Source organism: Equus quagga, chromosome 2 (assembly GCF_021613505.1).
Source record: "Equus quagga isolate Etosha38 chromosome 2, UCLA_HA_Equagga_1.0, whole genome shotgun sequence".
NCBI classification, from domain to species: domain Eukaryota; kingdom Metazoa; phylum Chordata; class Mammalia; order Perissodactyla; family Equidae; genus Equus; species Equus quagga.
The window spans coordinates 57,414,998-57,438,226 of NC_060268.1; the positions used below are offsets into that span (position 1 = coordinate 57,414,998).

Sequence of the window (23,229 nt, forward strand, 5' to 3'; positions counted from 1 at the left end):
CATAAGAATTCCAGTAAATCCAGATTTTTGATGTCACCTGGCTGGCCCGTTGTCTGTTTTGATATAAACTAATTTTTTCATATCTAACTGAAAGTGACAGATGTAAAGGATTAAAAAATACCTACAACATGAGATCGACTATTTTTAAGGTGAAAGACATTTCCTTGGAAATTTGGAAGTCATTTGAGACAAAAATGTAACCAACTTTGTATTAATTGGCCAGTATCTCTTATCTGGTAGAACTCATCTAAAGCTAAAAAATAAAAGTACTTGCAATTTTTCAAATGTTGAGTTGATTGATCTTTAATATTCTTAGAAAAGTCTTTTATTCACTGACATTTGTTTGGTGGTTAATTGAAGATCTTTCGCTTTTTGTAACATATCCTTTTTAATCTTTTCCTCAAATTTTTAAACATAATTCCCTTACCTGAAATAATAATTAAAGTTTTCATCTCTCCATCTAAAAATAGTTTTCTTTCTTGAGCAACAATTCAAGCCATTTTATAGCTGGCCGAAATTAAGAGCTCAATCTTTTAATAATCATTAGAAATTTTTTTGTTAGACATTTAATTCCGATTTCATTGATTGTGACTAATTTAATTGATTCTTTTTGACTGTTGAGAGGTAAGTTATTAATATGCATTTGCTGAAAATGACTCTTAACATTGTCTAGTCTAGTATCTAAAAACTTTTTTTTACAGTTTATTCATTTTGCTCTGCTGCAGCAAATGGTAATTGCTATTCTTTGTAAAATTTGTGACAGATCTTCTCCACTCAATTCTGTCTCATTAGTATGCCTTCATTTGAAAGTTAAAATTTTTTCATTCTTAATTTTTGAGCTAGAAAAATAATTTAATTACATTGTAATTAAAATAAATGTTTCAATTTAACTGCCAATTACTGTTTACATAGGTATCCCTGTAACTCATGCTGTCTGCATAAAATACTCAAACACGTTACAGTGCTACATTGTTGCACAGAAAAATAACTTGAACTGAATCATTCTGTTGACACAAACTAGATTGTGACATGCTTATGTGTAACACTAGAAAGGACACCTGCACCCATCATATGCACTGTAATACATCTTATGGATGTAATAATAAAAGTGAAATACAGTTTTACCAAAACCATAAAGTTATGTTTAATGGAAAAATATTTTATACTGCTTCGGTTGTTAAGTGAAATTTTGTGTCAATTAAAATTAAAAAAATTTAAAATTCAGTTGCTCAGTTGCATTAGCCACATTAACACAGCTCTTGAGTCCAGAGCAACTTACTCACTTTAATGATGAAAGTTCAGGGAGATGAAACAACTAGACCCAGTTAAGTCAGATTAGTTCAGAATGGAGCAAGGCCATAAATAAATCTACATTTCAATATATGAAAATGTTAACCTTTACAAATATAAAGTAAATTTATATTCCAGGCTGAATCCATGTCACATCAAAAAGAATTACTTTAATAAGAAAAAAAATCAGTTATTTAATTTGAAAGAATTTGTTTCTTTAAACAAAGCAAACGCTTTTTTGTGGAGGTTAAGGGGTTCACTTTTCAATTAGAGATTATGGCAGCCTGTACATATATTAAAGGTAATCTGAATTTGCTCCTACTTTCCCAGATGAACACTAGCATTTGGAGTTGTTTTTGTTTTGAACACTGAGTATTGTTTTATGGGAAATAACATGCATAAATTTATGCAAACAGAGAATGAAAATATAGGGAGGAATTAGAGTAACAATGCAATTTCATTCTTCAGTGAATGTCTGCGGTTCATGGAGGCACCAAGTGCCTTAAGCCCAAATTTACAGGCAGAGTAGACTCTACCTCTTAACCTTTATACTGAGAGGAGGCAAGGAATTAAACCTTTTCACTATTTAATTCCTTCGTGTATTTGTCATAAAACCCATAAAGAATTATTCTCCTGCCATTGCTGATACTTTGATCATAGAGAAATGGTCAAGGATGTAAAAAGTAGCTTTTCTATTTGTGGAAATGTTAGAGAGTGACCTGGGACACTTGGAGAATACTTAGAGACTCTTGATTGACAGGAGGTAGTCACTTTATGGGGGGAGGGGTGTTAAATAATTACGTATATGATATTTTAGTTAAGGTTTTTGAAAACGTTCACTTAAAATTTTGACTCCTGTGAATAAAAGACACAGGCCATGCTTTTGTGTCTTTTTTTTAATTACTTTCCCCCATTTCTCTCTCATTTTTTTATAGACTGATTTCTGATATGTAAGAAATGTTTTTTGGATTCTGCTAGGGATCTGATTTTTACTAATTGCTGTGCATTCAAAGTTTTATTTGCTCAGAATGGCAGTGTTATTGTCATTATTCTTTGGTAGTTATAAAAAGTGGTTTTATACAAAGCTGCTATTCAAAAGAATATATTGGTACTAGCTTGTAAGTTGTTTTTGTTAAAATTGGCCTTTCCCAGGAAAAAAATTGAATGTTAATGTACAAGTTAAAGTTGATTACATGTGATTCCTTACATTATTTGCTTATTGACTTGCTAACATACACACACACACAGTTTTAAAGAACCCCTTGAACATCTTTCTTCAAAGCAGGTACCAGTTTCCTAAAAGTAGCTGCTGTTTTAGACTTTTTATAGCTCCTCAGAATGAAAAGATTCATTCTTCTCAACTGCCTCAATTCAATTTATTTTCATTAAATTAAGTTTAAAATGTCTAGTTTTAAAATTCAAATATTCCTACAGGTTAATTACCTTCTGCTTGCCGTTCACTTAAATCTCCCCTCCCCCTAGACTCTCCCTTAATTTGAGTTGGGAAGTATCACCTTAAAGCTTTAGGCTTAATGCTACATGAATAGAATTGGTGCTTTTTATTTCATTTTCCATGTATTATGCACCACTAAGAAGAATGTCACACATATAGCAGCTTCTTTCAATTTCAAAGGGGGAATTGAAGAGCTTTTGAATGAAAATGTGAAAAGAGGCTAGTGTTCATTGCCTACGTGGCTTTTAAAAAGGCCCTTAAAAAACATTCCACTGTGGATTCCAAGTCCTCTTTAAACTTACCACCGACAGTAACTGCCTGCAGGGCCATGTGATCATCTTGGCAGCAGCCAGGCCTTTTAGCGATTTCATTACTGTGGTTTCCTCAAACTCTTGACACACGTTGATTAATATTTTCCTTGCAGTTATCGCTGTGATGATTTTGTGGTTAATGACACCAAGCTGGGACTGGTACAGAAAGTCAGAGAACACTTACAGAACTTGGAAAAGTAAGTAGCAGGCCCTCGAAAAGCAAGGGGATAGAATGGGGGTGAGGGGTCTTTTAGAATTTTTGAGTGGCATTTTTGTCTATATGTTCCATAATTTTATCATGTTTTTAATGTGACTGAAATGTTAATAAAATAAACTTTGTGTTTGGATATCTGAAACTGAGCCCGTGGTTAACTGTCATAGCTCAGCATTTATTTCATTTAATATTTATCATAAACCACAGTCAAGGACCCAAAAACCTGTTTCTTAGTTATTATCCAACGACTTAGAAGCTACTCAATTTATTTGTAAGGGAAATTTTGGGGGGAGCAAGGAAAGGGCACAAAACAATATAAAATCATTATAGAGTTACCTTTGATATTAGAAAATCTTTGTCAAATATATTATGAGGCGGTCTTAGAAGCACTAAAATTTATGCATTATTTTTAAGGGAAATTAGGTTTAATTGTATTCTTGTCCACTTTGCATCTATATGATAGCACAAAATCCTAGTTTCTTCTTTTCCTTTTTTATTAGAGACAGTACATATCGCTTGAAATTACAAGAGGCTGTGAAATGTTTTGCATCATAAAGAAACTACTTATGTGGATAGAATTTTCTTACTATAGCCAAATAGCTTATTTAGATAAAACTCACTGTACCCAAAATTCAAGCAATAAACAGAAACCCAAAGAGCAGTGCCTTTCAAGCTGCAGTGCATGGAAGCGTGGCCCTGGAATGACTGCTGACTCCAGTGAAATTGGTGTAAGTCACTCTCGTCATCAGGTGCCATCGAATTTATTTTGACAGTTGATGTACAGAAGCTATGGTGAGAACATGCCAGAAGTCAGAGTCCCTCAGCAAACTTAAATGTAAAGCCAATAGAATATTTTAAAATTGTATGTTGGGAGGAAATAACCTAATTCTTTGAGTGAAACTGTATAGTTTTGGTTGACCAAAGTCTTTTATGTGTATCTTGTTGACTAAATAGATTATAAAGCTGTTAAGGGAACAATTGATTTCTTTAAAATCTAAACTAATTAAAACACTTTGGGTTTAAGTACTTTTCTGGCTTGTCATCTTTTGACTCCTCTCTTTTTCAAAGTGCTTCCTCCCTTTTAATTTTCACAGAGCAGCAGGAGCCCCGCCTAGGATTAGAAACATAGGTAGATGCAGTATTGATACACAGACCCAAAATATTTAATTTTGTCTGAAATTGTCACAGTTAACTGGGAAGTAGATTCCTGCCGTAATTTATGTAACATCACTCTTTGGTGTGGTGATGTCATCGTAAATATCTTACTAACTTAATTCTTTGTTATAGAAGTAGGTAGCTACTAGAATATTTTTTCTGCCATTTATAGTTTTCTCTCAGAAAAGACTACCATCTCAATCCCAAATAAATTCATCAGAACTAAGTCAAAGGGAAAAGAGGACATTCAAGAACCTGCATGCATTTATGCAGTTATCACATCTTTTATTTCCACTGAGCACTTCATCGGGTAAAAGATGGCACAGACTGCCTTGTCTATACTTCTGCTTGGCTCCACTGAAAAATCTACCTTGCTGTACTTTTCAAACTGTGTTGAAAAACATTACCTAAGTTCATTTTTATGTTTTTCAAACGTAGGCTTTAGTCTATAGTGGAAGCTGCAGTTTAAAAACTATGATTATATTTGTGTTTTACTTAACTTTAGACTATTCTCACATCCTCTGGAGCGGCACTGTGCAATAGAACTTTCTGAAGTGAAGGAAATTTTCTATAATCTGCACTGTTCAATATGATAGCCACTAGTCACATGCGGCTACTGAGTGTTTGAAAAGTGGCTAGTGTGACCAAGGAACTGAATTTTAAACTTTATTTAAGCTTAATTAATTTAAATTTATATAGCCACATGTAGTAAATGGCTACCATAGGAGACAGTGTGGATCTAGGGGATTCTACCATTTTGAGAATCACTGAGGGTAAAATTTAGTAACTTGTATTTGTAAAAGCTAAATGCTTTATTTCTGTAGGTTAAAACTGAAAGGTAACTATTAGGCATTGTTACTAAGTAGTATATTTACTGTGCTCAGGATTCAGCTTCTTTACTTACAGAATCTGTGAAGGAATAACTTGACAATGTAATACATAGAATTGGTCTCTTCTTTGTAGTCACAGATCTTCTGAGAGGGACGTGCACATAGTTCTGAAGCCATGTTTCCTAAGAATATTTTCAGATTGGAAGCAACTATCACTAGATCTGATGTTCCAAAGATGATATAGTTCATGCGGAAGTTAAATAATTATGTATTTACTTTGGATTTGTCTGGTCCTTTCAGAAGATGGGAAAGGGCTGGCAGACTTAAAGGTCTTAGTGTGGTGATTAATGATAATATTTACTTCTTTTAGATTAGTTCTCCTGACGCATAATAATTTTAAAGGACCTTTTGAAGGCTGGAATTACTTTCTGATAAAATTTAAGCAAAATATCTTTCATCAAGAAAGTCTTTCAATAATTTTAATTTAGCATTTGTTTGCTAATTAGGATTTGTTTTAGAATATCCTTTGCAGCATAGCTGAATCAGATGAATTTATATATGCCTACATATGCCTGTAATTTATTTATTATTCCACAAACTGATTGTATCATAGTCTATTACAATAAATGAGCAAAACACGCTATCTTTATCAAAATTAAGAAAGAAGTATACTATTTAAGTAAAGAAACTATAGTATTTAATTAAGAAAGCATAGTATTTGAGGATTAATATTTAATCTTAGAACAGTCGTGTCAGACCAGGGTTTTCCTTTTGTTATGAGGAATGGGTCTTCCCATTTTTGAAGCTTCAGAACTGATGAGGCAGATAGAGGGACTGTCTCACGAACTACATCTACCTGGCCAGCTTTTCTGGGAGGGGCCTGGTGGAGGCTGCTTCCAGTCCCGCCCTGCTGGAGGAGCAGTGGGGATTTCCAAGGGAAGTGGAGCGCCTCAGTTACTTCACATACTTGTGGGCCACACTGGGCCTAACGGGGCATTTCCTGGCCTTAAGCTGCGCAGCCAGGCAGGGCTCCGTACCTTCCCAAGAGGCTTACGACAGCCAAGTTTATTTTTTACCCTGCTGTGTAGTATGTATGTACTAATGTCTTTTTGACTCTCTGTTTGTATTTTAATAGCTCAGCTTTCACAGCTGACAGGCATAGGAAAAGAAAACTCTTGGAAAACTCATCACTAAACAGCAAATTATTAAAAGTAAATGTAAGTAATTAAAATTTATTCAAATAGAAGAATCGGTTAAGATCTAATCACTGTTTTATTACAGTTCTGACATGAACGTTGTCCTTCATAAACTTTTATAAATGTATGCATTGGATTTGGAATATTTGACAAAATGTTTGCCCCTTGTACTAGTGATTCTCGATGTGACTCAGTTCTCTGGCGAGTCCATCTGTCAGCGCCTGCCTCCTCCAGGACTACTGCGTGCTCCTCTGCCGTAGCAAGCCTTTGTTCTTAACACCCACTCATGTACCTTATTCCGTTTCTATAGGATCCCAAAGATCCTTGCTTTCTTCTGTTAAAGGTCCCTAGTGCAAATTCTGGAGTTTTGGTAAATTTTCTTAGGACTTCATTAATATAGTTTCACTGTGAAAGAATATGCTTTCTCATTCTGGTAACTATCTGTTACCAGATGTATGAGCCATTAATGGAGTAGCAAAATTTAAAGGTAGCTAATTTTGTGTGTGTGTGTGTGAGTTAGATTGGCCCTAAGCTAACATCTGTTGCCAATCTTCCTCTTTTTGCTTAAGGAAGATTGGCTCTGAGCTAACGTCTGTGGCGGTCTTCCTCTGTTTTATGTGGGATGCCACCACAGCATCGCTTGACAAGCAGTGCTAGGTCTGCACCTGGGATCTGAACCTGCGAATCCTGGGCCGCCAAAGCGGAGCATGCAAACTTAACCACTACACCACAGGGCCGGTCCCTATAAAGATGGCTAAATATTTTTAAATACCCAGTAATTTTGCCCTTCATCTACCTCTCTGCTATATTATCTCTACCTCATGTTAGCTATGTTTAGACATGCACTTAATTAAAGTCTTACAATTTTGTGGAAGAAAGAGCTAAAGTGCTCTTTGGCCATCTGAATTATGGGCAGAGATGCTTTGGGTTGGATTGGTAGATTCATATTCAGATGTCATGTTGCATTTGTAGAGCTAATGAGAAAACCAAGCCTTAGTCTTTAAGGGAAGTTCAGGTAGTTTTTTAAGATTGACGTTCCATTGCTAGGAAAACATGTAATGGTCATTTATGCATGGCTTAGAGTTAAAAGTTTAGAGACAGAAATACTTGGGGTGTATATATTTATATTTTTCAATTTGTAGTAGTTTAAATATAATTTTAAAAAGGAATTAAGTGTTAAACTTTATTTCTTTTAAGGATCTTCCTGGTTTTTCCATTGTGTACTCCAAGGTATTTATTAATATTGATTTCTTCATAAGCTTCCATGAGGTACTCCCACTTAGAACAGTTCCAAGATCAGAAACAGCCTTCTAAAAATATCAAAACACCTATGCAGAGACTAAAAAGAGAGTTTGAAATATTCATTGGACAGAAAAGGACCAATTCCAAATTGTCTTGATGCTAGAGTTTCAAATATAGGCCTTTGCTTTGCTTGATGTTGGAAACAGTTGGCCTTCTCTTGGCATTACTCATGCCCTCTTCTTGTCCTGTTTTACAGGGAAGCACCACTGCCATTTGTGCCACGGGCCTTCGGAATTTGGGGAACACATGTTTCATGAATGCTATTCTTCAGTCACTCAGGTAATGTCACAGTCAGAGCTTAAGTATCTGATGTTGATTTCTAGCTGAATGGTTAAGAGCGAAGGCCCTGGGTTCGGATCCTGTCTCTGACCCTAACTCGCTAGTCATATGGCTTGGGGCAGGTGACCTCAATTCCCTGTGCCTTAGTTTCCTCCTCAGTAAAATTAACGATAATAGTTATACCTCATAGACTAGTTGGGAAGATTAAATCATATAATTTATATGAAGTGCTTAGAAGATGCCAAGCAGTAAATAACTGTTAGCTATTATTTTTTATTTCCTGTTGCTTCTTGAATGGGGTAGAGAAGAGGTCAACAAACTTTTTCAGTAACAGGCCAGATAGTAAATATTTTAGTCTTTGCATGCCACATCCAATCTTTCTCATATATTTTTCTCTTCCCCCTCCCCTCTGCTCCCTTTTTAAAACAACTCTTTAAAAATGTAAAACTCAGGGCTGGCCCCGTGGCTGAGTGGTTAAGTTCGCGCGCTCCGCTGCAGGCGGCCCAGTGTTTCATTGGTTTGAATCCTGGGCGCGGACATGGCACTGCTCATCAGACCACGCTGACGCAGCGTCCCACATGCCACAACTAGAAGAACCCACAACGAAGAATATACAACTATGTACCGGGGGGCTTTGGGGAGAAAAAGGAAAAAAATAAAATCTTTAAAAAAAAAAAAAAAAGTAAAACTCACTTTAAAAATATAAGAGCTCACTGGCCAGGGGCATATTTGGCTGGTGGGCCATAGTTTGCGGACTCCTGGGCTACTGGGAACCTAGTTCAGAGAACTTCGTTCATTCATTAGTTGAGTCTTAAGTATGGTCCTCAGATCAAATGTTTAGAAGATCTTCAAAATGTAAGATAGGTAGTAAAAATAAGATAGCCAACAAGGCTGACCTAAGTTATGTAGAGGAAATTATTTTGAAATTTAGATAGTTTAGGCCAGAGTAAATTATCTTCCCAAGGCCACCTTGCTGATAAGGAGCAGAAGCCATATTTGATCTCTCCTTAGAGGTACTGTCTCTCAGCTTATCTAGTGTTATTTAAATAAGAAGCTCTAGTCACTACTGAATTCTCCTTGTTATCTGTATAGTGTATCTAAACAAGATGGCTGGTTTCCTGGTTTGTTTTTATTTGAGGAAAATATTGAATATCTGGAAACAAGTACCCTGGAAAGAAAGAAATGGCAGTAACTTATGGGGAGGGGGAGCAAGGATTTTTTGAACAGATTTTGCTTAAGCTCTTTGTTCATTTCTACAAAGTCAGCTGTTTATACTGTTTTCTTAGAGTAAATGAGGAAGCTTAATGAAGAACCTCCGTGCAAGAAATTGCATTGAGAACAATTTAAATGAGATTTGAAATAGCACATTTTCAAAATTCCTATGTAGGTTACATAGAACTTTCTTTACAGTCCTAGTAAATTGTTTTGTTTTCTTTTTTGTTAATAATTTTCTTCCCTTCCTTTTAAAATAGTAACATTGAGCAGTTTTGCTGTTATTTCAAAGAACTGCCCGCTGTGGAGTTAAGGAATGGGAAAACAGCAGGAAGGCGAACATACCACACCAGGAGCCAAGGGGATAACAATGTGTGAGTTCTAAGAATGTGTCCTTTCTGGCTTTGAGCTACAAAACCAGTGACTCTTACTGATGATTTCGATTGCATTGTGTGAGTTAACAGGCACATACATTTTTAAAAACTCTTATTCTAAAAATTGTGTTTAAGTATCTAGCTGGAAATCTTAATAACTGTTGGAATTATTTTATTTCTATTTACCTAATAGGTAGAATAAATTTAGCACTCTACTTATTGAGTCTTTGTGGGTTTGAACCTTCTAAAGTTGACATCTCTATATGGAATACAGTTGTAGGTGTAGCCCAGCATGGATATCATGAGTCTTTGTGAGTTGATTTGTCTGATAGTATTATGTAAACATGTCTTGGATAATAAAATTAATTTGTAGCCATCAAATTAATTATGGGGCAATACAGTCAATTATTAGTTGATAATGGAGTGGGGAAAAAACTGACACGTGATTATAGAGAACCAGTATGTATTCAGATTCAGTGTAGCCATGCTCTCTTTGGGGTTCAGAAGATCTGTCGTATTATCATGATTGTAAGGGGTGCATTTTTTCATATCTTAACATCACTGAAGTAGGACTATGATTTACAATCTATGTATATTTTAATGTAATATTTTCCCTGCCTGCCCATCCCTGCTCCCACATACTCCATCCCCATTCTGAAAAGCCATCTTAAAATCTGACACTGTTCTACCTACGTGGCTGAAGGAGAATAGGACAGAACATGTTGGAATAGTGTACAGTATGGATAGAGCCAAAATATGGGGGAAGTTTAAAGCCAGGCATTGGAACAGGGATGGAATGAGATTACTAGAAGTGGTGTTTTAAGAGTTTATTTTTATAGCAACATGCAGGATGAGCTGGAAAATGCCTGCATTCAAGGAGGCTCCACACTTTATAATAATTGGGTTGGAGGGCATAGCAGTGAAATGAAGCGGAAAAAGTACACATACACTAAAGTTAAGGGAAGAATTAGTAGTACTTAATGCATTAGTGTCATTGAGGGTTTAGTTACAAACTGCAGAAATTGCCCCTGGCCATCCTGGCCCAAAAAGAATTTACTGCCGCTGGATTCGTGAGCTAACCATTACTGGGTAGGTGGAAAATCAGGTCTAGAGTCTAGGCATCCAGTACCACAGGTTCAGTCATCCCACGGAACTGTCCCATAAGGACATCACTGCTTCCACTGCCCAGTGCAACACCAGAGTTCCCATTGCCAGCTCTGCTGGAGTTGGGCGCTGGGTGAATGCTGCTGTTTCTGCTGCCTTTGCACTCCGGATGATGGATGCTCTTTGCTGCCGGAAAGTATTTAGCACTGTCCCAGCTTTATTTGCATCACTAACTCCTGCTTCAAATAGGCAGAACCCAGACTGGGTACCTGAGTCTGGGCTGCAGAAAGGAGGCTGAGAAAGCAAGTATCTGGCCTTTTCAGCTTCCACAGTGGAAGGCAGGCTCTGACTCCCACCAAGTCTCTTAAGCAAGGGAATTCCTCAAACATAGGAAGAGGGTTCAGGTACCAGGAAGTAAAAAAAATATGATTTGTATCCCAGGAACCTATGAGATAACAGGAGTTGAGAAAGAAGATATTGAAATTCTCTGAGCTATCAATTAGGTATCCATAAGTTTGGTAGTTGTATTATATAGTCATCGAAGTTGAGGACGTGTATCAGTTTACCTACATGCATAAAAAACCAAAATTAACGGCGACTTAAATACTCATGGTCTATTTTTTCATGTTAAGGTTGAAGATTCTCTATCTAGGACTGTATCACACAATCATCAGGCTCCTTGTAGTTTTCTATTCCACCAACCCTAGGGTGGGGCTCTCATCCTCATAGTCCAAGATGGTGCTGGAGAGCCACCATTTTGTCCTCATTCAAGCTAGACAGAAGAAGGAAGAGATTAATATGAAGGATTACTCTTCCTCTTTAAGGAAATTTCTCAGAAGTTGGACACACTCAAAGGTTTTTATTCTAGGAGTTCATGTGCTGAGCAAAAACGTTCTATTCCTGTGAGAGAAGAGGAGAATGGATATTGGGGAACGGGAGGAGAGTACACAGAGCCAGTTTAGTACACACTGAGTTTGAAGTGACAGAGGACATCCAGTAGAAAATTCCTGTTGGAAACTGGAGAAACCTGAATAAAAGTGGTCATGAGAAAATCTGGCTTTTAGCTTGAGAGTCATTGGTATAGAGTTGAGTGTTGAAGCTCTGTGGCCGGATGAACCCTCTGAGGCAGAGAAGAGCAGATGATCACACACTGAGGTCAGGGAAGTGCTCCTAGTGAGGGGCAAGAAGGAAGATGCAGGAGATGGAGACAGAGGTTCTGGCACTTGTTTTAAGTTTTTGAAAATGTACATTCTTAAGTAATTTGGTTTGTAACTTATGTATTGCTTTGTGTACAAGTATGGCAGTACTTTGGCACACTGAAAGTTCACCGTATGGTTAAAAAACTAGTTTTGTCAGTAATTACTGCTATTTGTATGGGTTTTTGAGTTGCTCTTCCTTAACTGTCAGACTTAATTCAGAGGAGACCAAATCATTTTTATGTTTTCAGTTTTTATGAATTTTAGACAATTGGACATTATGCACTGAAATAGTAGCCTCTCACTAATGCTAAGACTATTGTCCCTTCCTCTTTTCCAGGTCTTTGGTGGAAGAGTTTAGAAAAACACTCTGTGCTTTATGGCAAGGTAGCCAGACTGCATTTAGCCCAGAGTCCTTATTTTATGTTGTTTGGAAGATTATGCCGAATTTTAGGTAAGTATTCTTTAAAGAACAGTATTTAAAACATTAATATTAATACTTACACTTTTTCTGAAACAATTTACAGTGAAGTGGTGGTATTCTAAAATAAAGACTGGCTTTGTTCTGTTTTTTCCTAAGGAAAAGAGAAGTTGGATATATCTGACTTAAATGTGTTTGTTTAAATAATAGATACATGTTATAAATGTCTTTAACAAAGGGTGGGATATTTTGTTGTTATAAAAGCAAAGCCCTTATGAATAACTTATGTGCTCTAAACACATACTGGACAAAATTTCCTTGATTCTTTCAAAATCTTAAAAAGAATAATTACCATGATACACTGTCTTGTTATTTCATCTAAAAAAAAATCCAAATGTAATCAGTAGAAATGCATGGTGGTATATTCACTCGTCTGGTCTCTGTTCTGAAAGTCTTAGAGGACTGTAGTCACGTCCATTGGGATTCACTGTCCAGAAGGTAGCTGGGCCACATCCTAATGTGGCCGGAGAGTCCCTGTGTTTCCTGGGCTCTCTCTCTAGCCTCACTTGAGTGGGGAAACTGTCCTTCTGTCAGAGGAATCTACCTCTTCTCCTTCGTTAGTCATCCCTGTAGGGACTCAGGTGGTAGCAGATTTGGGGCCCTGCAGGTGTTTGACTTCAGCCTCACCGCCTTCTGCTGACTGCATCCTGCTGAAGCAAGTCACAGTTCTTATCAGTCGTGATTTTGGCACCTAATATACACCCTTCCCTTTTTGAAAACATCAGCCTGCTGTAATAAAACTTAGCAATATATCTTGCTCTATTGCTTAATAGTAGTTTCGATATACTGGTAGTGTAGAGAAATGTTTAAAAGGTAGCCACTTCAAAGAACTATAATTTGTTGCCTTACTGAAATGTTACCCGGGTCTCTGTCTTGAAGAAGACTTCTTTTATCTGTCATGCCATTTTAATCTCCTCATAGGAGAGACTAATTTTTTAAGGGTTTTAGAATTTTTTGACTCTAAGTAGGCAAGGTAGAAATGACTGTTGAGTTACCACTAATCAGATTTGGACCGAATATAAAATTTGTAACATAATCACCTAGTTAGACTTTTGATAGAAACTTAATCTTTGTGTTTTATTATTATATAAAAATATTTTCCATTTATTGAATGCATACTATGTACCTAGCACTCTCAGTATTTTCTATCTTATCATCATTAAAAAATACAACAAAGTTCCCATCAAGGTAGGAAGTGTTAGCCCCATTTTAAAGAAGAAAAAACTGAGACAGAGGAGGAGCAACTTCTTCAAACTTACACATCTGGCAGGTGTTAGGACCAGAATTAGAGCCCAGGGCTTTGGGGAGCTGGTTAATGATAGATTTGTTAACAGTAATTTGCCCACATGACTGAGTGAGGCCCACCAACTACCTTTATACTGTCCTGCTTGATCCCTGTGGTGACTCAGGTCCCTCATTCTTAATTGGGAGTTTGGAAACCTTCTAAAACTTTTATTCAGTAGAATTTTGCTTTTCCTCTAAATCTGCCCACATCTCTGCCCTTTCTAGTTTCTATAGCCCAACTGTGAGCATGATTTAGTTTTTAGCTGCTTAATTTTACACATTCTCATATTCCTACCCATGAAGGCAGAGAACTTGTGGAAAGGTCAGCAGGTTGAGGAACTTGGCGTGGAGTCTCCAGAGTGATTCCTAATACATGTGAACCCTCAGATTTTCTCAGTGACTGGTGGAGAATAGGATGCCTGTGTATTCTTAGTAGGGCTTCTCTTAGCTCTGTAATAATTGAGATTGTTCCCCATTTTCATGATTCGAAGAATAATATCCTCTTGGTCGGATCTAGATCTTGAGATTATATCATGGAAAAGGCTTTAGTGCAGGGTCACTGCACAGCGCCCAGGTCTGAGGCAGGGAGCTGGGGCTTTCCTCTCGGAGCTGTTATTCCTGTTAGATCTGCAGGGTGAAGTTCTTAGAACCTGCCTGTGTGGAAGTGCAGTGGGTCTTGAGTCATGCTTGTATTGTATTTATAATCCCAAAGCAAACTTTTTTTAAAGTTTACAAAGCCCATTCTCCTGGATTAACATATGACAGTGTCTAGGGAATTTGATCCTTTGGAATGAAATATGAGGACTCTCAAATACAAACGCATGTAGAAGTAGGAACAACTTTCATTTATTAAATGCAGAAAAAAATGTACTCTACGTGTAATTAACACCTTTGGGTATAGAAATCATCAAAGCTACTCTCTTTTCCCACTCAAACCAAAAGCCAGTTACCCTTGAGGGAAACTCTTCCTGAAGTCAGAGGTTACCTTCCCAACATACATATCTACTTACTACACTTCTTATGGCTTCCTAGTATGTCCAGCTTTTCTTGTCCTTTTTTTTTCATAAAAATACCTTTAAGTTTATTTAAAAAATTTTTTTTGCTGCGGAGGATTCACCCTGCGCTAACATCCATGCCAGTCTTCCTCTATTTTTTAGTATGTGGGCCGCCAGCACAGCATAGCTGCTAACCAAGCAGTGTAGGTCTGCGACTGGGAACCAAACCCAGCCCAGTGAAGCAGAGTGTGCTGAACTTAACCTTTAGGCACCAGGGCTGGCCCACAGTTTTGTTTTTTTTTTTTAAATAGGCAAAATACAAATGGTTCAAAATAGCAAAAGGTAAAAAAAGGATATGCGATGAAAGTCTTCTCTTTTATTCTATTCTCCAGCCATTCATTTTGCTTTCTGGAAACAACCATAGATACTAGATTTTTGCGTATCCTTTCAGTGATATTCTGTGTGTATATACACAAGCATATGTGTAAATTTTAACATAAATGGTAACACACAAGCATATGTGTAAATTTTAACATAAATGGTAACATATCTTTTTTTCCTACTTTGAGATGATACATATTAATATGTAGCCTTCTTAGTCCATTTTATGGCTGCATAATGTTCCATTGTATGGTTGTATCATAATTTCTGTAATAGTGCCCTGCCAATAGTTTCTTATCTTTTGCTGTTACAAGCAGTGCTGCAGTTAATAGTCTCATACATATGCATGCTTAGTATCTACAAGAGGAATTGCTGGGTCAAGAGATATTTGCTTTTGTAATTTTAGTCTTTTCTGCAAATCTTTGTTACTCTTTGCTTTCCTTAACATGTTTTTGTCTTGTTGCCTTCATGTCTTTACTGTCGTTTGCTTCCTGCCTGCAGTATTTGCCTGTGGTCTCCATCTCTTTCCTTAGGATCCAGCTTAATGCTAACACTCTCCAGCAAAGTCTCTTGATAATTCAAATGAGGTCATAGTATTTATTCCCTTATTTCTCATATGACTTATGTGCAATTTCTACTTTCATGTATAACTTGATTTAATATATTTGCCTTGACTTCCCAAGACAGAGTTTTCTTTAGTTTTTTAAAGCAATTCTTATTGTAATTAATGTTTAAAAATGATGAGTGAATAAATGACTGAAACACTACTCTTTTTTTTAAGATTTTATTTTTCCTTCTTCTACCCGAAGCCATGTGGTACATAGTTGTATACTTTTAGTTGTGAGTCTTTCTGGTTGCGCCATGTGGGATGTTGTCTCAGCATGGCTTGATGAGCAGTGCTAGGTCTGCGCCCAGGATCCTAACCGGTGAAACCCTGGGCCGCTGAAGCAGAGAGCACGGACTTAACCATTCAGCCACAGGGCTGGCCCTAACATTACTCTTATATTTGCTAGCTATTCTACTTGGCTTTGTAGAAAATATAAAAGATCTTTGTAGATAATAAATAGGTCTTTGCGTGTGATATTTTAACAATAATCTTTTTGGATATTTGTAAATAGAGAACTTCTAAAAACACTATGCTGTTGATATTTTATATTTAAACATTAGTTCTTCTGACTAGGAATTTTGCTATCATATGTTTTTTGTGTGTTTGTAAACAAAAACAATCATTTTTATGATTTGAGTTTTCTGGTGTTTTTGTCTTGAAGAAATCCAGTCAAGATTGGTGTCACATCCGGGATAGGAATAGCTAAATTTAACTGATTTCGGTTTTGCAGACAATTTGGACAAAACACTAACTTAGGATTCTTTTATGCACATTAAAGATCTTTTAAATATGAACAGAACAGATATAATATTCTAGTGTGTCTAGCTATTTTAGAAGTTTGTTCTAGAATGGTGAAGTTTGATTCTGTAGAAGCATATCGTGTCCCTTCCTGGTCTTTGCCATTTTACACGTTACGCCCTGGCACTGCCAAAACGCAGAGAACAGCCAGGAATGCACAAGCGTATGTCACAGTTATGCATGTCGGGGCATCACACAAGTACTTGTGTTTGCCTATATTCTGCGATGACTCTTCATTATTTGGAGTGTCTGCTTTTCACACTCAAGCCAGGTGCAAAATAACGTTTTCTTTGATTATTCTTTATGAGAACATCTCCTGTTTTATTTGGGTAAATACAGTTTGCCTCATTGTGCCAAAAATTATTGTGAAGATACAGCAGCCCCCAGCTTCCTATACACTGTGCCTCAGCGCTATCCCTCTTTGTCAGCCCCTTCATTCAGAAGGGATGATTCATGATCTTTTAGGCTTTTTATATTTACCGTATGCTTCCCAATGACTATTTCTCCTAGCATCTTTACAACAGATTTTCTGTAAACATTAAGGAGAAGAAGGTAATCTTTGTCTAAGGTCACAAACAAGTAAAGATAAGGAACAGTGTTAAAAGTGAAACCACTGTTGTATCTGTTGTTTATTGCTGAGGAAGATTAGCCCTGAGCTAAAATCTGTGCCAGTCTTCCTCTATTTTGTATGTGGGTCACCGGCACAGCATGGCTGATGAGTGGTGTAGGTCCACGCCCTACGTGGAATCCAAACTCACGAACCTGGGTCACCAAAGCACAGCATGCCAAACTTAACCACTATGCCATGGAGCCAGTCCCTACTCTGTCTTCTTTTCTCTCTTGATTCTGGCCTGTCACAGAGATACTAGTTGGTTCTTCACAAATCCATTTTGTCACTAATTCACAAACACCTGTTTGACACTGCATCCAAATGTGAGGAGTGTTTCCTTTAACATGATGACCTAACAAGAGAAACCTAAGTTGGCCACAGAGGAATCCTGAAGCCCAGGTTGTATAATTGGGAAATAATTGAAAAGATAACTGAAGTTCGTTAAATTTAACATACTAAACAATATTTATTAAGACTTTCAGATAAGTCAGTAGAAGCTCGCTTTAGTCAGAATCAGAAAGATTTCCTAGTCTTAGACTAAGCACAGACTGTTTTCTGGTAAAGATCACAAATTGAAATAAATAGAAACCCATAATTTACCTTTATAAAACAGAGTGTTCCACGATTTCATGTAGATCAAAAAATGTGTTTCTAATGCAGGTAAAGGAAACATTAGAAAATAATGTATTTTGATATAAGAAAAGAGAATCAAGAGAATCATGATGTGGTTGGAAATATTCATTAATGTACATCAGGCAGGGATGTACATTAAATTAATGTCCATTAAAAAGGGATGGATATGTGTTTGACAAAAATACAAATCAACATAACTACAAGGTACTGGTTTTCATGATCCATTTTAGAAAAATGATGATATTAGATTATTTTGGTGAGAGAATAGAACTTTCTTTATATGTGATAGAATTTCAGCTATGACCTAAAATACTAATCTTACCTTTGAGTTATGGGAAAAAAAAAAAAGATATCGTATTGAAAAAGTTTAAAGCACCTCTTTAGATATATAAAGGAACTACCAACTCTGAATACTTTTGACTGTGAATTTTAACATTTTTATTCATTTCAGTCTTAGAAGAAATACTTGAACATATATTATTTGGCTGCTAAATCGTTTAGAAAAAGTTATAGTGAAATGCTAAAGTGATTTATGATTTAAGTTCCATTGATTAGGCAGATGGTTTTCATAATTTATAATTTTCAAGAGAAATTTCAGGAAAAGGGGGAAAATATATATTGAGGGAAACTCTGGGCAAAAGAAATTTTGTTTATGGAACCATTGCTTGGATAAGTGGTGGAAGACCAGGCCAGGAAAACTTGCAATTTAGAGGGTACATTAAAGAGAGCCTTCCATGGTAGTGAAACGTAGGCAGAAGTCTTCTCTATCCATAGTTTTATGAAAGTACTTTATATATCATTGCTTGATGGATTTTATCTACATAAATCTCTGTGAGCTTCCAACTGTACCAGCTTCATTTTCTGTCAGCCTTCATTACTGTTCACCTGTCATTGATCTGTATTAGTATAGTAATTCCGTATAATTTCCTGTCCGAATATAATGTAAGAAGTAACCTAAGAGTATGTTGCTATATATATTCAAGTTTTAGGCGAGAGCATAATTGTATATAAATCAATGCATTTAAAAAATATTTATTTTAAAACTGTCCTTTGAAGCAGAGATCAGGAGGCAAGTATGGTCTGTTAGCCATCTTTAACTTTTTAAAGTTTTTCTTCCTTTCAGCCAGTGTTTAAAAATTAGTATCTTTCAATCTAAAGAATTAGCTTTAAATTCCTTATTTCTTATAGTGATAGTGGTGGTTTAGATCTAGTTTTCTGGTGAGAGTAAGATGTGAAGTTCTACCATCTGAGCGTCTTCTAGAGAGGCATGTGGGCGAGTGGGGAGACGCAGTCCATCCAGGAGACAGGGCTTGCTAGCCCCATCTCTGTGACTCTTGCAGGACTTTAGGCTAGTCACTACCCCTCCCTCCTCATTTTTTGGCCCCTCATTTTCCTCATTTCTAAAGTGAGGTCAGTTGAGGTCACTACAAGTCCAATTAGCCCTAACATTCTGTGTTTTCAAACTTGTTTTTAAGTAGTAGAATTTTTCCTTGAAGGGAAATTTTCTGTGTAAAACATGGAGCAAGTGGGAATCAAGGGTCAGGGAGGCTCACCGTGCTCTGAGTGCAGGGCTGCAGCTCTGCCCAGCGCTCTGCCCTCCTGCGAGACTGGCTGGGCAGGCGGAGCCTTGCCTGTGACACACTGTTTCTGTTTGCTTCAAGGGGTTATCAGCAGCAGGATGCCCACGAATTCATGCGCTACCTTTTGGACCACCTGCACTTGGAGCTCCAGGGCGGTTTCAACGGTGTTTCCCGCTCAGCAATTCTGCAGGAGAATTCTACTCTGTCTCCAAGTAACAAATGTTGCATGTAAGATTTAGTTTCCTTTTGTTTTTTAAGAGGACCTCAGACATTTCTTTTGGTATTATTGTTTATTAGCTTTATAATGGAAGGTAGTGAGTTTTCCTGGACCTTTGCTGAAACTTTTGTGCACTTGAATTTTGTGACCAAGTGGACAAGCATGTGCCTCCTGCTTCCAGACCACAAGCATCTTGTATTCATATCTTGGTGTAGTTCTGATTGTTTTTGGTATAGATTATTTTAAAACTTGAAAAAAAAAATAGAAAATATTTGTACAACGTAGCACTGAAAAATTTTCTTTTAAATGTTTTGAATAATGGATGGGAGACTTAATTTTCATATGCTCAAATAATTATATTTGTTCACTAAAAACAAAGGCTTAAAATATTTTGAATGTGAGTTTTCCTAAAGCCTTATTTTGGACTTGAATTTTCCTAAAGTATATCTGTTCTTTAATGAAATTGAGGCATTTGTAAGTTCTCAGAATTTTTTCTTGGCTCTCAACATCAACACAGCAAACCTTTTGGATTGTGTTCCCAGATACTAATACCCCAAAATCTACATTGAGATTAGAATGTTGATTCTGCTTGAGGCAGGCATGATTCACTGTTATTGCAGCCTGGTTTTGGTTAATTGTAGTCTCTCTCTGTTCAAATTTCTTGAAAAGTTTTGTATTGACCTATGCAGGAAAGGGATTTACAAGACAAACTCTCCAAAGAAAGAAAGAAAAGAGTAAGTAATATATAGCAGTCATTGTAGTATTGCCTGGCAGTCCATAAATCTGGTTAGTGTAAGGTAAGGTCTTTTTAATGCCGGAGCAGCCTCACAGCTCATCTGGCCTCATCAGAGAAGGGCAAGCATCTGAAATGTCATGCTTCTCAAAATGTTTGGCCCTCCGGGTCCTAGCAGCTATGATTCCAATTAGAACCTAATGCAGAAAGGGAAGGACCCGGGCCTGGTAGAATTGTTCTTGCTGCTAGCACCAAATTAAAAATAGTATTACATGAAAAATTCTATTTTGTATTTTATGATGGCATATACACACAAGGATGTTGAACTGGGCTCTATCAAGGGTAGTCTGTGTGAAGTGAGGGGGTATATGTCTTTATTATTTTATTTGATGCCCAGGGCACCCTCGTGGAGTCACATTCTGTAATAGTAATAGGATGTTCTTTCAGTAACTAATGAGTTTTTAGTATTAATCTGCATCCTTTCATGATATTTTAAAGAATAGTAATTGCAAGTTCCATTAGTGAGTTAGGAACAGAAAAGAAAAAATTTATTATCAAATATCCAGAATTCAGGTTTATATTTCTTATATTTCTTTTACATTCATTGGAGGAGGCATTTTAGGATCTAAGGATCATATTTGCTAAAATTACAGAAAAAGTCTCCTGTGCACTATTTATGTTTACTTGTACAAACACATCCAACCCTGCTGAAGGTGGGGGTGGGGATGGTAGGAATCAATGGCAGATGTGTTCTCTTTAGTGCATGGAAAATCATTAGTGCCAATATAAAGGACCCTCGCAGCATGAGCGCCTCTCCAAGTAGCCAATATGTAAACAGTCTTGGTGTGCAGTTATGATAAATGGAACAGCAATTTTGAAATTATGCACGAGTCTTGTTTTAAGTCATTGTATACTTCAACTTAATGCCATTGCACGTCAGATAGAAAAGATGTGAGCAGGATTCTTTTCTCAGAGGAAGAAATTGTAAAGGAAGAGCTACATCACATTTAAATGTACTGCTTTTTAATGAAGCAGTTTCCACTTTAATTAAGGCAGCATTGTATGCGAACGTCAGTGTGGGAGGATCAGTCCTGGTCCCTTTATTTTCAGTAGATTTTTTTGGGTATGTCCTTTGTTTATGACACAGATATTAAACCTAAAACCTGAAATGGCCATTATGTCCTACAGTTCCCAATGTATTTTCCCTTTTTGTTTAATTTATTAAACTGTGTATCTTATGAGAAACTTCAAAAAAAAGGCCGCAGTATATTTCTTTTGCCAGTAAAGGAAGGAAAGCCTTTCCTAGAAAAGGAGGTAAACTTTTAAAATAATAGACTTGCCCAGGTAGGTTTTGTCTATCTCATCATTGCAAGAGATTTAATTTGGAGCAGCTCAGAAAGAATGGTCCAGTACATTAGGGGTATCATTGACTGCAAGTGACAGAAATCACCTCAAATTGCTATTAGCAAAAAAGAGCATTTACTGGCTCAAGTAACTGCATAAGTGCACAAAGGTCAATATATAATCAATATATAAGTGTTTGTTGTAGTGCAAACAACTGAAGCGACCTCAACATACATTAATGTTATATTGGTTAATTAAGAGAGGAGTGTAGTGTTAAGAGCTCAGGCCAGACCAGCTGTGTGACCTTGGGCCAAGTTCCTTACCTTTGGACCTCAGTTTCCTGGTCTGTGAAATGGGCATAACTATGTCTGCTTCACAGAGTTGTGAGGATTAATTGATTAATAAATGGAAGTACTTAGACTGGAGTCTGGCCTCTAGTAAGTGCTTGCTAATCGCGCTTTCACTGGTGCGCTTTCTTGGTGGTTCTTGCGTCCATTCTGCGGCACACCATGCAGCTGTCAAAAAGAGTGAAGTGCGTCTTCAAGATGTATACTTAGGGAATAAAAAGAGAAAAAGGAGGGATGATCCTAATTATTATGCTAATAAAATAGCCTTAAAACACTTGAAGGGCTTTCTTTTTGGTAAGTGCTTGTCTAAAAGCACTGTCATATTCTTCACACCAGGCCTCTGAGGTAGATGTGTTATTCCTGCTGTACATTTGATGAAGCTGAAACACAGAGAGGTTAAGTAACATTAAGATAATTGGTTTTTTATTGTTCTGAAAGTGGTGTATTCTTGATCTCCACAGGGAAATTGTTTACAGTATTGTTTTAAGTGAGCGTTTAAAAGGCTGGTTGATAGTAACATTCAGCACTTGAATTGTTAAGTCATATCTCCATCAGTAATTACTGAATGTGTATTAAATTTCTTTACCTCATTTTCCCCAAATCTGACAGATGACCACCTAAAAAATCTCAAACTGTCTCCAGTTGAGGTTGTCGTTCAAAGTAAAGTAATTGAGAGAACTCCCTGGACTATGAGGTCTTGCAAAGACTCAAATATATGGCAGTTCCCTCTTTTCTGAGGGATCTATTTGTGGGGGAAGGGGTCTTCCTGCCCTGAGGAGGCACGTACGTGAAGCGTTTGTTAGTAATGGCAAACGTCCAGTGTTAGTTACTTTTGAATGGGATTGGAAGAGGGGCTGGGAGGCTAGTCAGTGGCTTAAACCTTTTAGTTAGTATGTATCTATATAGCTTTGAAGTTTTCGTATTTCACAATTTAAGTAAATATAAATGATGTACATATTCCTCAAAGGGAGTCGCCTATAGGAGCTTTCACACATTTATTTTAGTTTTTTACTGAGATATTTTCCTTTGTGGTGATTTTCTTTAGAAATGGAGCATCTACGGTTGTCACGGCTATATTCGGAGGCATTCTCCAAAATGAGGTTAATTGCCTCATATGTGGGACAGAATCTAGAAAGTTTGATCCATTCCTAGGTAAGATGTATTTGGCATGTGGAGATATAATATTCTATTAAAATAATAATTTTAATGTTTCCTTTGAAAATGAAGACAGTAAAGAGATACATCTCTAAAAATACATCAATTTTTGAAATTAGTTTTTGAGTGTGGTTGTATGCCTTTAACA

General features: G+C 36.8%; 1 protein-coding gene across 2 annotated transcripts in view; it reads left to right on the forward strand.

The window, feature by feature from the left end:
* USP3 (ubiquitin specific peptidase 3) overlaps positions 1-23,229 on the forward strand; it is a 91,542-nt gene that overhangs the window by 42,082 nt on the left and 26,231 nt on the right. For both annotated transcript variants that reach the window (XM_046651314.1, XM_046651321.1), the window contains 7 exons: positions 3,168-3,251; positions 6,389-6,470; positions 7,948-8,030; positions 9,503-9,616; positions 12,257-12,370; positions 19,367-19,513; positions 22,972-23,078. In XM_046651314.1, the coding sequence (XP_046507270.1) occupies positions 3,168-3,251; positions 6,389-6,470; positions 7,948-8,030; positions 9,503-9,616; positions 12,257-12,370; positions 19,367-19,513; positions 22,972-23,078 (731 nt within the window). The remainder of the gene's footprint in view (positions 1-3,167; positions 3,252-6,388; positions 6,471-7,947; positions 8,031-9,502; positions 9,617-12,256; positions 12,371-19,366; positions 19,514-22,971; positions 23,079-23,229) is intronic.